Source organism: Eubalaena glacialis, chromosome 12 (assembly GCF_028564815.1).
Source record: "Eubalaena glacialis isolate mEubGla1 chromosome 12, mEubGla1.1.hap2.+ XY, whole genome shotgun sequence".
Classification (NCBI taxonomy): domain Eukaryota; kingdom Metazoa; phylum Chordata; class Mammalia; order Artiodactyla; family Balaenidae; genus Eubalaena; species Eubalaena glacialis.
This window is the reverse complement of record NC_083727.1, coordinates 31,460,864-31,475,856: the sequence shown is the minus strand read 5'-3', so window position 1 is coordinate 31,475,856 and position 14,993 is coordinate 31,460,864. Positions and strand designations below refer to the sequence as shown.

General features: G+C 34.6%; 1 protein-coding gene across 1 annotated transcript in view; it reads left to right on the top strand.

Annotated features, from left to right (window-relative positions):
- Window positions 1-14,993, top strand: part of ENPP1 (ectonucleotide pyrophosphatase/phosphodiesterase 1) — a 64,884-nt gene that overhangs the window by 42,662 nt on the left and 7,229 nt on the right. The window contains exons 9-20 of the mRNA XM_061206899.1: window positions 325-434; window positions 1,811-1,876; window positions 2,183-2,255; window positions 3,408-3,516; window positions 4,489-4,620; window positions 6,747-6,778; window positions 7,501-7,628; window positions 8,890-8,959; window positions 9,826-9,913; window positions 11,399-11,568; window positions 12,409-12,460; window positions 13,827-13,981. Of these exons, the coding sequence (XP_061062882.1) occupies window positions 325-434; window positions 1,811-1,876; window positions 2,183-2,255; window positions 3,408-3,516; window positions 4,489-4,620; window positions 6,747-6,778; window positions 7,501-7,628; window positions 8,890-8,959; window positions 9,826-9,913; window positions 11,399-11,568; window positions 12,409-12,460; window positions 13,827-13,981 (1,185 nt within the window). The remainder of the gene's footprint in view (window positions 1-324; window positions 435-1,810; window positions 1,877-2,182; window positions 2,256-3,407; window positions 3,517-4,488; window positions 4,621-6,746; window positions 6,779-7,500; window positions 7,629-8,889; window positions 8,960-9,825; window positions 9,914-11,398; window positions 11,569-12,408; window positions 12,461-13,826; window positions 13,982-14,993) is intronic.

Below are 14,993 nucleotides of genomic sequence, written 5' to 3'. Positions count from 1 at the left end.
GTAAATTTTTCTTTTCTTTTTTCTTTCATGAATTTTTCTTCTTTTAAGAAGGAACCTATTAAGTAGAAGTATGACTATAAAAGTTGCAGGAGTTATCAACTGTTCATATTTTTTAGGTTAATTTAATTTCTGATTACTTAATTTCTCTTTGCTGCTGTTCAAAGTCATATTACATTGTTATTTTGTAGTCTAACTGCTGGAGCTTATTAACGTCAAAAACATTCTAGCATTTGGGAGGAAAGCATTGGTGTTGCATGAACACATGGTTTCCTAAGAAATGAATGCTTGCATAATTTCCTAACTTTCCTTCACTGGCTTCCCCAGATTTGGCTTACAGCTAATTATCAAGGCCTGAAGACGGGCACATTTTTTTGGCCAGGATCAGATGTGAAAATTAATGGAATTTTCCCAGACATCTATAAGATGTATAATGGGTATGTATAGCTGTACTTTTTCTAGGACCTATAACATAGAACTGTTTATTTTCTTATCATAGCCTGAGTTCTAGCATTTGAATGATATGTTGTTTGAAAAATGAGACCTGTCAGAATAAGAACTCTGTCTCAAAGAGTTTTAGATGGATGATAGATAGACAGTAAAACTCTGACGAGTTTTTTCCTGGAGGTTTTCTAGAAAGCACTGGTAACATGTTAGAGTTTGCATTCAGGTCTTTGGGCAGGAATAGGAATTGAAGTCCTGGTGAAAGTAGAGGTCCTGCACATTTTCACTCTAGGGAGAAAGAACGAGAAGAAGGAGGTGAAAGTATTAAAGGGACACAGGTAGCAGTGACTCTCTGGTATCTGGAAATATTATTTAAAATAAGATATTAATGGCACCCCTGGATTTGCATTTTCAAATTACTTTGTTAAACGTTCCATTTAATGTGAGAACTGATTGGAGTAACCTCCCTGTGATATTCAAAATCCATGAGGTACCACGAAAAAAACAGAAACTTTTTTTCTGGAAAACTCTCTTTGGATCATTTTAGGGAGAATAGCAAAATATTTTTGTCTTTCACTTGGGAAATTTATGTCATAAAATCAATACGATAATGTATTTGAGGGATGAAAGGAAAAGTTCATAAATTCCAAACAAGAAATGCATAATGATCTTCTTTGGTGACCTTATGCTGTTGTTTATTCCTTATGGTTCACACGAGCACCTTGTTATTTGCCGTTAATTTCATTCCATAGATGGTTATTGAGATTCTATGTGCCAGGCACTGTCCTAGGCCTGGGGACTTGAAGAGTAGTGATATATGTTCTCTGGCTTCTCAGGGTCTGATAGAGACCTTCTCAAGGTACAACTAAGTGTACTTGGGGTTGGGCAAGCACTCTGATGGAGACCTGTAAGCAAAATCCTGTGCCCACAGGAAGGTGTCGTTAATTCTGCCCAGAAATTGTTGCCTGGAGAACTGTCTGCTCACTAGGTGTCCACTTCCCAATTTTACTAAGAGTCGTCAATGAGTGAGTTCTTCATGAGGTCCTCTTTGAAGAGTGTATTGACACATGGGTTATTCATGCCGTAGCAATTGCTGTTCTCGGGTCCAGGAGTAAGATCCTCAGGTAGAGTATAGGAAGCAAATCCTTTAAACCCGGCTACAACTTCCATATGTGTAAAATTTAATGTTCGTTTCTTTGTCGGGAAAACAATTTTAAGTTTTCAGGTGAAACTCTTACATTGCTTGCAACACATTTGATGCCTTGAATTGTTTTAGTCTCTCTGAATGCAATTTTCAGTGAGACACACATTTATATCTTAAACCCCAACAGTTGTCACAGATTCGTTTTCATTTTATCTTTCATATTAGTTCAGTACCATTTGAAGAAAGAATTTTAGCTGTTCTTAAGTGGCTGCAGCTTCCTAAAGATGAAAGGTATGTAGACGATTAATTTCTGTCATAAAATACTCCTTTGTTTTATAAAAATGTCAGAATATTTTAAATAGACGACAGGAAAACTTTGCTATTGGCTGTGATGTTTTATATCCAAATGAACTCTTTAGTGCCCTATTACAGCCACATTTTGAAGAACTCTAAACATGTAAATTATTTCTCAGCAATTTTAGAAATGTTACCCCAGTGTTGTATAACTTTTATTCACTATCAGTTGTTGAATTATTCTTTCTATTCTGTTTTACAATGTGTTCGTAAAATATTACATTTTGATACTGTTTGATTTAGACCACACTTTTACACTCTGTATTTAGAAGAACCAGATTCTTCAGGTCACTCTTATGGACCAGTCAGCAGTGAAGTAAGTACATTTTTATCAGTGATTACTTCATTAAACCTGGTAATATCTAACTGAACCTTGCTTTGAAGCAGGTTTCTAGACCATTCCATAGGAATCCATGATTTCTGGAAAGAGCGAGTATTAAGCACATTTTTATTAAACCAAAAGATGCACTTTAATCAAAAAGAGTTGGGAGCATTGTTTTGTTTTACACTATCTACAGTGCTAAATTGAACCAATGATGAGTTAAATTCTATATTTTCAATTTCAAATGAGACCTGTCACACTCCACCCTGTGTACTCTTTCCATCAAAACCTATCTCCAGTAACTTCAGTGTAGTTGACAACCCACATGCCCTTGCTTTGATTCTGTCCTTCAGCTAAGTAGAAATGCTGCTTCTTAGAGGTGGGAGATGTGTGGCCGTCAATGCGGCCATGTCATAATTAGACAAATGGACGTTTCTTGTAGTTCTTATCTTGGTTTGAACAATTGGCCAGATGCTAGTATAATTTTTATTCTTTCACTATTAAGACCCGTGTCTAGGTCAGTTTGGCTACAAGTAAGTCTAAGGATCATTTTGTAATTGATTATCAGATCACATAAGTTTTAAGACCAGTGCTATTTTTTCTGTTCACTGAAGATTTCCCAAAGTACCTGCTTTTCTGTTTCATCTTCATTCAAGGTCGAGCCCATCGCTTTTCAAATCATATTCATCAATTTATAAACTCAGTTAAACGCTAGTATTATTGGCTCGTCGAAACCCACTTTATCTTCATACTTAAAAATTCCAATCCATGTTGCTTGGATATCTTTGAGTGAAAGAAAGACCATGTTGAAAGAGCTTGTTTCATAATACGGTGAAATACACAGACTATAGATAAAGGTTAGACTGTTTTGATACAGTACCGAAGACACAGGCAAAACTGCACAAGAATTTGCCTCCGGTGGTTTTGCCGGGAGAGAGGAGGAGAGAAGAGCCAGAGGTAATTTGCCAAAATCATACGCCATTCTGTGTCCTTGTGATATTCATATGCAAAATAATACAGTTTGTACGGAAACAATGGGTTGTATTCCTAGAAGTTCTCATTTTAAAAAATTAAGTACATAGAACTATAAGAAGCATTTCATGAATACTTTTAACTGCATGACATGAGATTGTTTCCCTTTCTTAGGTCATCAGAGCTTTGCAGAGGGTTGACAACATGGTTGGCATGCTGATGGATGGTCTAAAAGAGTTGAACTTGCATAGATGCTTGAACCTCATCCTTATCTCAGATCATGGTAACCTGAATTTGCATCATTTTTCCTTCAGGTTAAATGGTGCCCCCAGAAGTTAACTTGATTGATTATTGTTTTATTATTTCCTCTGACTTATATAGTTAATTCTTTCTCTTAAATGTGATTTCTTGTAGAAAGCCTTTAGAAAATACTACATTAAATATAAATCACAAGTGAAACGTAGAATTCACAGAAACCTAAGAGCCTATTAACCACAATGCACTCATCTCCTGATTTGGGGAGGGCTTACACCAGGAACTTGGAGAGTTAAAACAATTTTTTTAGCATTAAATTTTGGTAAATCTACTCTAAAAATTTTAGGTGTAATTTGAATAGATTATTATGTGCTGCTTCTGTTTTCTCTAGCATGATAAAGCTGACTTTTAAAAGCAGTATGTATTAATTTTGGCAATATTTTAAGTTAACTTTTACTTACTGTGACCTTTAGAACATGTATGTGTATAGCCTTGGGACTGTAAAAGCAATGTATATACAAGAAAATAGGAAAGAGGTTCTTTTTGTTTGTTTTTTGTTGTTATTATTGTTTGCTTCAAAAATAATTATTGAAAACTATTTCTAGAAACAGTCCTAAGAAGCTGTATCCTAAAGAAGCCCCCAGTCCTGGAATGAGGTTGAGAGTTTTATACTCATAGTTAATATGCTAGGTGATTCTGAGAAAGTAACTACGCTTTCATATGCAGTCTAAAACTGTGATATTCCTCATCACTCACATAAAGATATTGTAATATATAAATAAGAAACACTAATTTTGGATGAAGGAAAGGGAAAAGATTTTTTTTTAAGTGACGTGGTAGATATACATGAAATTCTGTGTCTTACCTATTAGATGTTCAGCTGTCATGAGTGCTGACCTCATGTTTATTGATTTAAATTCTGGAAGTGAAAGAAATTCTGTCCTACATGTTAAAGTTTTTTATTAAAGTTGTAACATGTTTGGGGATTTTTTTCTCCTAGGCATGGAACAAGGCAGTTGTAAGAAATATGTGTATCTGAGTAAATATCTGGGGGATGTTAAAAATGTTAAAGTTATATATGGACCTGCAGCTCGATTGAGACCCTCTGATGTACCAGATAAATACTATTCATGTAAGTATATCTCTATGCTAATTTTGAATATGATTATATTCACAATACATTCCTCGGAATCATTATGTCTCTAAATTAAAGGGGATCAATTAATTTCCTTTTCATGATTAAATGTCCAGGGCTGATCTTTTGCACCCAAAGGGATTTTATGGAACTAGATGTGAGGGCACAAGTCTAACTGCTTATCTGTTATTCATGGCTAAGAATATTATTTGATGAACTTGGTACAATTTTATGTTATTGTTGTGTCTTTTGCTTGTGTTGGGTTCAAGATTACTTGTACTAGAAAAATAAAAACTTAAGAGAAAAGTTCAGCTACATTTATTCAACTTTAATTAATGTCATTTCATTAAAATAATTTACAGATGTTATAATATTCCATTATTAGGAGGAATGCTGGCAGAGATGATCAATTCTATAAGCAACTAATTTCTGTTCTCAGAAATGACTTTCTTAAACTATTCCAAAAAACAATGAGAATGTGTTTTTTGAACAGAGAAGAAGAAATTTCACATTCTCTCTTGACCCCATGTTGTACTCAAACTAAACTACCAAGAAATTTTAAATATTCATTCTTTTGAAAGTCAAGCCTATTTCAGAACTGATTGCACCTCTATTATACCCCTCTTTGATTACCATCCTTGGTAATTCTCAAATACTAAGGGCAGTTTTGTTTATCTTTTTGTTACAATTACCTTTGAAATGGAAAGAGAGAAGAGCTTTTCTGGCAGTCATCAGCATTGGATTAGGTTTGGGTATATGCAGTGCTATATGTTTCAGTAGATACTGTTGAATATTCATGAGAAGAAGTAGATTTCCCTGCAGGAAAATAGTTATGCAAATATATTAACATAGTAACCCAAAGCACAGACGCTAGCTTGTACAATAACAAGTTTTAATTAGTGTTTAAAAAATTTATTAAAGTAGTACATGATTGTTATAAAACCTGTTATAAAACTATACAGGCAATGGCAGTCCCCAGAGATGTTTAGGATAGGATGGCTAAGCTTAGCCACACCCTTATCTCAATTAGGCCCCTAAGTTTCCCAATTAAAAGTAAAAATTACATATCTCTGTATCTACATTCATACATTAAAATATATATACAGTACATATTCTTTTATCTGGATAATTTTCTCAAACTTATGTAAAGTATAGCTAAAAGAATCGTAGGGAGCTAGGCAGTTACTGTTTGCAGCACAGAGTACACTAAGTAAGTACACTGTGGGCTTGCTGTGCAAATTCAGTTTCAAAGCTCTTCTACCTGCCCTCACTTCTAAATTCCCCTATGTCCTTATTTGGAAATTCTGGAATTATCCTTGAATATCAAAGTATGTAAAAAGTAACAGTTTTCCACCCTAAATCCCCCTAATTCACAACTCAGTTCCTCTCTCTAGAGATAAATACTTAGATTTGGGATGTGTCTTCCCAGGTATTTGCTATGTATATGTAAAACACATTCATTTTTATTTTTACAAAGTGACATTATACAGGATCTAGATGGGTGGATAGAGGGATGGATAGATATTTGGATGCATGGACAGATAGAGAGACGGATGGATGTATAGGCAGATGGACAGGCAGATGGATGAATGGACACACATATGAATGACAGATGGATGGATAAATTGATGTTCTATAACTTGCCTTTTCACTTGACAATAGGACATAATTTCACAGGCATGGAGGTAGTGGAGGTTGGGTGGTTCCTAAAGATCTGTCTTATTCCTGTCAATGGCTAATATATAATAATTGAAATCAATGGTCCCCAACCTTTTTGGCACCAGGGACTGGTTTCTTGGAAGACAGTTTTTCCACGGATGGGGAGAGGGGATAGTTCAGGTGGTAATGCGAGCAATGGGGAACGATGGGGAGCGGCAGATGAAGCTTTGTTCACTAGCCCGCTGCTCACCTCTTGCTGTGCGGCCCAGTTCCTAACAGGCCGCAGACCGGTACTGGTACATGGCCTGGGGGTTGGGGACCCCTGATTTAAATGATCTGTTTGAAACCAGCTTTGGTATTTAAATATAGGGTTTGAGTCTGACATTATATATTTTTTGTATTATTTTTATTTCTAATGGTAGCATACCATTCAACTATTAATTCTTATCTTTGCCCCCCTTCAGTTAATTATGAAGGCATCGCCAAGAATCTTTCTGTGAGTATCTTTTTTCCCCCATTACTTTGTTATTACTAGTTTTGTATAAAATATATTTAGAAGAAAGTTTGAGTATTTGTTCTTGGGATTGTAGAATTTAATCTAATTTTTTGAGTATCTGGGCCAACATTTAAATGCTCTGTAGTTTTTAAAATTTTAAGAATTTATTTATTTATTGACATTGTTAAATTTATATGACAGTACAAGAAATAACTGAAAACAATAGAAGGGAAAACCCTATAGCTGTACTACCATAAACACTGTTAGCATTATGATATATTTTCTACCAGTCTTTCTTATGCCTATTTTTTAAAATAAGCTTTTGTCCTAGTGCTGATTTATCTATGCTACATTTTTTTACTTGATAGAAAATTCTTACAATTTTAAAGAAAATTCTTAAAATTGTTATAAGAATGTTTGAAAATATGATCATCAGTAGTAACACAAAGGTAAGCTAGTGACTCAGTCTAAGCATCCTGGGACTCTTATGTAATAATTATGATTTTTCTATAAAAATAAGAACATTCAATAGTTGGGAATATTCAACTTGTACTTTATATAGGTAGTAAGAACTCAGTTTATTTGCATCTGTGACTTATTGGGCATACTGATTAAATGTTTGTGAGAAAAAATTCATATGGACTTAGAAAGCAATTTCAAGGGAAGTTTACACTTAAGAAAATATGGAAATAATGGTTTTTCTTTGCCTTCTACAATTTCAGTGCCAGGAACCAAACCAGCACTTCATACCTTACCTGAAACATTTCTTACCCAAGCGTTTGCACTTTGCCAAAAGTGACAGGATTGAGCCCTTGACATTCTATTTGGACCCTCAGTGGCAACTTGCATTGTAAGTTCTGACAATCTCCCAGGTAAACTTAGCTTGATCTTGTAGTAATTCAAGGTAACCATTGGGCCCTTTCCAATGATGTCGTTATATGAAAACTACAAATATGATTCTCTTCACTCTATCCCAGGGTCTCTCAACCTTGGCCTATTGACATTTTGGATCAGATAATTCTTTGTGGTTGGGGAGTTGTCCTGTCTGTTGTGGGATATTTGAAAACATCCCTGGCTTCTACTCACTAGATGAAAAAACACCTTTTCTATAGTTGTGACAACCAAAAATATCTGCAGACGTTGCCTGAAGCCCCCTGGGGAGGGGAGTCACCTCCAGCTGAGAACCACTTCTCTGTCCCCTCACATCTGTCTTGATTATTTCTTATGCTCCACATTTGTGTAACCACTTGCCATTGTATGTCTTCTGCATGTTACAGTTTTGCCTAATAATACCTTCAGAGTCTAACAAATAATTGGCAAAACTCTTTATAATAATGAGCCATTACCTTCTTCATTAGACAAAGCTGTTTTTTCATTCCTGTTATACTAGTCCATTAATAAACCTCAGTTTATTGGTGTGTTCAGCAAATTATTTGGATGGTTCGTATTGTTAATATCTCAAAACTTGATCATTAACTCTGTATGGTTGCCAGGAAGCCAGGGATGATAAATACCCCTGTCCGGCAAAACTTAAGCAGGGAACCAGAATTCAGTCAACAGAATTGCACTGTCTCTCCTTTATTAGAGAGCTGTGCTTTCAGTGTTTAGAAAAAGAATATGAAAGAAGAGGAGGTCCTTACCTTCATGGGAGAACTAATATTAGTGAACATCTACTGTGTTCTAAGCATTTCTTTAGTACAAACCATTTAATTTTTATAAACCCAGCATGACAAATTGAAACCACGAGAAGATAATTAAATTGCCAAAGTCACAGCTGAGTAGATAGTATGGTTAGGGTTCAAAACCATGCTAATGGTTTTCTCCTTTATACCATATTGCTTATAATTGATTCGTCTACAAAATGAAAGCTACAGGTGGCTGCCCCTTAATGCTTTTCAAAGACAAGTGGTTTTATTTACTTTTTTTTTGATTTGCTTAACAATAGTTACTTATTTTTGATCAAAGAATATTAAAAAATGTACAAAAATATTAAAGAAAAATATTAAATATTAAAGAATAGTTACTCTTTATTAATGGAAATAATGTCATGATTGTCAGTTTTGCTTTATGAATAGACTTTACATTGTTAATTTATATTATGTGAAAATTAGGAATCCTTCAGAAAGGAAATATTGTGGAGGTGGATTTCACGGCTCTGACAATGCATTTTCAAATATGCAAGTGAGTAAACCTATTGTACAGTAAAAATTATAGTTTATATCTGAAGAAAAAACTGATATATAAAGTTTTAGACTTAAAATCATAGACTGTCATTATATGTCTTGAATGAGAATTAATGAAGCTTTTAGTTTCATATAGCTGTTTTACTTTGGACATTAAATAAATTAATAGAATTTTGTTAAATATTTATATTCATGTTTTATGAATGTGACTTATACCTCATACTAAATTTCTAATAATTATTTTGTATGTATTTGTGCTTCATTAAGAATGTTGCTCCACAGTAAATGAAAGCCAGTAATTTAATAGGTGAAAAGATATCATAGTTATGTTTTAAATAAAGATAATGCCGGGAATTCCCTGGTGGTCCAGTGGTTAGGACTCCATGCTCTCACTGTTGAGGGCCTGGGTTCAATCCTGCTCAGGGAAGTAAAATCCCACAAGCTATGCAGCGCGGCCGCCCCAAAGATAATAATGCCTTCCATTTACCTAGTACTTTAACATTTTCAAAATATACTCATAATAATTTTCTAATTTGATCCGTATGGCACTGCGTGTGGTGGGAAGAATGAGGTTTAGATCCCATTTCACAGTTGGAAAAAGATTTCATCATCATTCTGTTCTGATTGTCACGTTAGGAATTACAATGCAGTTAAGAAAAATAACCTAGATGTCCTTAGATTAAAAGTGCAACAGGGGTTAAAATAATATCCTAGAAAGTCCACTGGGCACAGTATTTTTCCACTTACCTTAATATAACCAGTTTATATATGTACAATGGGGAAGATATAGAATACCTTTTTGGTGACCAACTCCATACATAACTGAAATGAGTAGATAAACTGTTTCTTTTCTGGCCAACGTAGGCCCTCTTTATTGGCTACGGACCTGGATTCAAGCATGGCATTGAAGTTGACTCCTTTGAAAATATTGAAGTCTATAACTTAATGTGTGGTAAGTGTGAACAGGCATCTTTTCTCCCTTCTGAACACAGAGCTGGAATAGGATTATGAAAAGTAAGTCACATGTTGGGCACCTTTCTGGAAGTGATGATATGGCGAGACAGACCCTTATATTTCCACCTTTCTTCTTCCTGACCCAGAGTCATTGAAAAAATGTGCAGAACATAATCATCTCATGACTGACCTGTTCCTTCCACTAGACTGCACAGTGGTAAAGTACAACATTCAGAGTAGGGAGGTCTGTACATCCCAAGCGCCCAGTACTTTGCCAGGCCCTGGACTTCATTAGATGACAGTTGAACCAGATCAGGATGGAAGCCAGAGAAAAGAGTTTGGGGTTGTGAAAGGAAGACAAAACAGATGGATCCTCTGGTAGCAATAATAGTTGAATTGATGGCAATGTCAAGGTTATAGAAATGGAGGAGGACATATTGACTATGTTCTTAGTTTACTCTGTACCTTCCAAATTAGTACTTTTATGGTTGAGTATTGCATTTTAAATATTACTTCCTTTTTCTGATAACAATACTGGGCATTTGTAAAACCTTAAATATGTTCTAAGTATAATTATTTTAGTGAGAGCCTGTATACTTAAATGAGTTAATATATCCTAAAGCACTTAAACAGTGCCTGGCATATAATAAGCGCTTTACTGTATAAGTGTTTGCCATCATTATTATTAAGAGCGTGAGTCTTAGACTTGGACAGAGCTGGTTTTGAATCCTAGGTCTACTCCATTAGTAGCTTGAAATCTTAAGCTAAACACTCTGGTTACAGGCATACCTTAGAGAAATCGCGGGTTCAGTTCTAGACCACCGCAATAAAGTGAAGACTGTAATAAAGCAAGTCACATTATTTTTTTGGATTCCCAGTGCATATAAAAGTTACATTTATATTATACTGTAGTCTATTAAGTGTGCAATAGCTTCTGTCTAAAGAAACAATATACATACCTTAATTAACAATATACATACCTTAAAATACTTTATTATTAAAACATGCTAACCATCATCTGACAATGTGGGGTTGCCACAAACCAATTTGTAAAAAATGCAGTGTCTCTGAAGTGCAGTAAAATGAAGTACAGTGAAACGAGGTCTGCCTGTACTCATCTACCAAATATTGACAATAACTTATTAAATTGTTTTGAGGATTAAGTAAGAAAAATATATTAGCATACTGATTGGCATATAATAAGCATTCAACAGGAGATAACTATATTTATTGTATACATTAAAATTTAGAAATTTTTATAGAGAAGTACAGCATGCATATCAGTATTTCCATTGAGAATAGCATGGTCATAAATACTCTACAACCCAGGAGAGAGAGATTTATAGTTTTATTTTAGGTAAAGAGTTAAGGACTCTTAAATAGATTTGGCTTTAAAAGATAAAATTCATAGTTCAAGTCTACTATTTATTTAGTTTTGTAATTTCTAAGTAAATCTTTATTTATCATTCTTGAAATTATGCAGATTTACTGAATTTGATACCAGCTCCTAATAATGGAACTCATGGAAGCCTTAACCACCTTCTAAAGAATCCTGTTTATACCCCAAAGCATCCCAGAGAATTCCGCTCCTTAGTCCAGTGCCCCTTCACAAGAGCCCCCAGGGAGAGCCTCGATTGCTCGTGTGATCCCTCGGTAAGTAGTCCCAAGAAGTTTAGCCCAGTGGGTATGGTTTTTTAACACCCTCTGCATAGCATATGTTGTAGAAATACATAATGATTAAATTAAAATTTATGAGTGGGAGTAAACATATATTTATTTTCAATTCCAGTGACACATGCCAACCTTTTTATTATTTATTTTTCCTGCTCCGGGTTTTTGCACTCTGGCTCTATTTTTATCCCCCTGTGTCGAGACTTGATTTGGCTGCAGGCTGGGAGAGGTCTAGCTGAGTCCTGAAATGTACTGAATCCCAGAATCCGTGCTGATATCCTAGCAGTGAGGTCTTTTATGAACCAATCACAATATTCCTTTTCTAAAATACATCCCAACCTATTTTAAATTTAGAGGGAAAATATCATTTTTTGGCATGAAATGGATTTATGACACTTCCTTTTTTACTCCTATCTTAATATACAGTTGTTGTAAGGAGAAGAAAATACATGACAAGTTATGAACAAAATTGATAGTGTCCATAAAAATAGACATTTGAGTAGTTCATCTTATGCTTTCCATTTTGTTTTAGGTTTAATTTAGACTTGTAAAAAGACTGTTAGAGTAGAGATAAGAATTATAAAGCAGCAACTACATTCTTGTTTTCGATGACTTGTGTTATGCTATGCTAACAATTTTGTCTTTTTGCAACTGTTATCCGTATTCTTTTATCTCTTCTTCATAAAAAATAACTTTCACTTGCACAAAATGATTTTAAATTTATCTTTGTTCTGTGGTGGAATACTTAAGCTGTAAAATTCATTTATTACAAAATGAAAGCATGTTTCTCAGTCCTTAAAAGTTGTATCATTAATTTTTTAGATTTTGCCAATTGTGGATTTTCAGACACAGTTGAATCTGACAATGGCAGAAGGTAAGGCATGCTTAGTCTTGAGCCTGGGATGTGGAAGCAAGCTTTTTCCCAACAATGTGAACCACAGAATTAGTTTTGGGTCATTGTTTGAGAATAACCAACAAAATAAGGTAGTAATGGAGGACCACCTGATGAACCGGAGAGATTTCTTAGCTTGATAGTCTAGACTATTAGTCATAAGGAAAGAAGGCATGTTTACAGTGGAAATAGCATGTAATATAATTAGTGGAAGCTGAATCACTCTTTATGAACTTAGTGGAGTGTTTTGAGATTTTGAAGATACTTATAGGTTTATACAATATTATAATAATAGGTCCTCAGATTTCCATTTAAAATACCCATTAGCTTTCTATCTTACCTAATTCTTAGTTAATTATAAGGGAGTATAAATTGATTTATTTATCTAAAGTTATTTCTTCATAACTTTTGAATGAAAATTAAGAATATGCAGGCAGCTGATGAAATGTGGATATTTAGCATCACTTTGACATAGTCTCTGATCCTTAAATTACTTGGCTCACAGCTTTTTCTTGCTGGAATAAAAAGGTGAATTATGCATTCATATATACAGAATGAATGAAGTTCTGCATTCATTTATATGAATGAAGTTCTATTCATATAGAACTTCTCTATATAAAATCTCTGTAAATGTTCAGATTAGAGAAATCTCTGATGGCCCCAAGGTGTCAAAGTTTTGTGGTGAAAAGTGACACCTTGGAACTGAGTAGATATGGGTTTGAATATGAGCTTAGGAACCGTATGTCCATGGAAAAAGCATTTACTCCTTATAAATTGCTATTTTTTCATCTATAAAATGGGCATATAACCTTAATTCTTAGGGCTCTATAAGAATTAAATTCAATGATGTATACAAAAAACTCTAAAAAAGCATCTGATGCTTGGAAAAAGGGGCAGTAAACGGTATACATACTATTGTTTCATTCAGTGTAGTCTCATAATTTCAATTTTGAACTTTTGCTTTCCAGGTACACACATCATCCAGAAAATTTTCCTTCTGTAGTATATCCTGGAAAATAAGTAATAAAGACAATGTTAAAGAATTTTAGTAATATAATTTAAGTCCTAATTGCTGAAATTCCTAGCAATTTCATGTAATATCTTGTGATATCTTAGTATTACATTGATCTTTCAGAATCTTCATAGGCAAAAACTGCAGTGAACTCCTTTTTTTTTAAAATTGTTTATGGTTCTGCTCTTTGTAATTAGTTTAATTTTATAGTTACAAATAATTTTTCAATAGGGTTAAGTAGAGGAAAGAATTAGATCAGTGTAGCATTATCTATTATCATATCATGCACACTAAGCATATTTGAATGGTGGTTTCATTTTCCCCCTATGACCCAAGAGAAGGCCATTAAGCGTGGCACTCTACCTTATGGAAGACCCAGAGTTCTCCGGAAGAACAGCACCGTCTGTCTGCTTTACCAGCACCAGTCTGTGAGTGGCTACAGCCATGACATCCTGATGCCCCTTTGGACAGCCTACACCATCGACAGAAATGCAAGTATTTGTCACCTCTTTACCTCTGTGTGGTTATTTTATATTATCATTAAGCAAAACATTGAAAGCATAGTTTCTCACTGTCAATCTTGGCTCTGTAATCAGTTCCCAAGTTAGAAGATCACTGAACTGAGAGTCAGAAAAATTAGATTCTGGTTCTAGCTCTGCTGCTAACTAGCTACGTGACTTTGACACTCAGAGCAAACTTCTTCTGTGAAATGAGGGTGTGCAGTGAAGATTTCTCCCTTGCTTTTGTTTTTTCTCAGTTTTAATATTTGATGATTCTAATTTCTAATTTAATGAACTCAGTTTTACAATCAATTTATCTCAAAGTACATAGCTGTGTAAGTACAAGGATTTCCCTTGGCTGCCCAAATCGTAGGGGGTCCTCAGTGATGGAGAAGGCCATTAAAGCTCAGTTACCTCACTGTATATACCACCTATAGGAAGACACCCAGACCAAACCAGGGAAAGGTCAGGGATCCTGTCTACCACCCAGACCAGAAGAGTTTGGCCTTGAAAGAAGTAGGGGAAAATATCCCAGAATAAGACCACCATTCCCCCTCACTCTTGTCCCTTGGGTGTTGTGGTAGAAAGATAAATGATGAAGGAAATAGGCCTTGAGAAAGAGAATGGGGGGAGGAGATGAGATTTAGATCTTATCTGGAAGTGAAGTTTTAAACTAGACTGACCAGATTTTCAAAAACTGAAAATGTCTGGCAAGCTATAAGATGCCCTTAAGGGATGGAAAGGGGATTTGAGAGAGCTTACTTGACTGTAGCAGTTAGATTTTAAAAACAGAGCTTTTGTTACTACTCACTAAGACTGCTAAATAAAAAGATAGGGAGACGTGTATATATATATGTAATTTCTGTGTCTGTATATAGATATATTGAATACACACAGACATTTCAGGTATTAACATGTTTTTACCTTAATTTGATTTTTAATTTTTAAAGAGCATCTTCAAACACTTTAAACACATTTTACTTGACTTTGTAGTATATAGCAG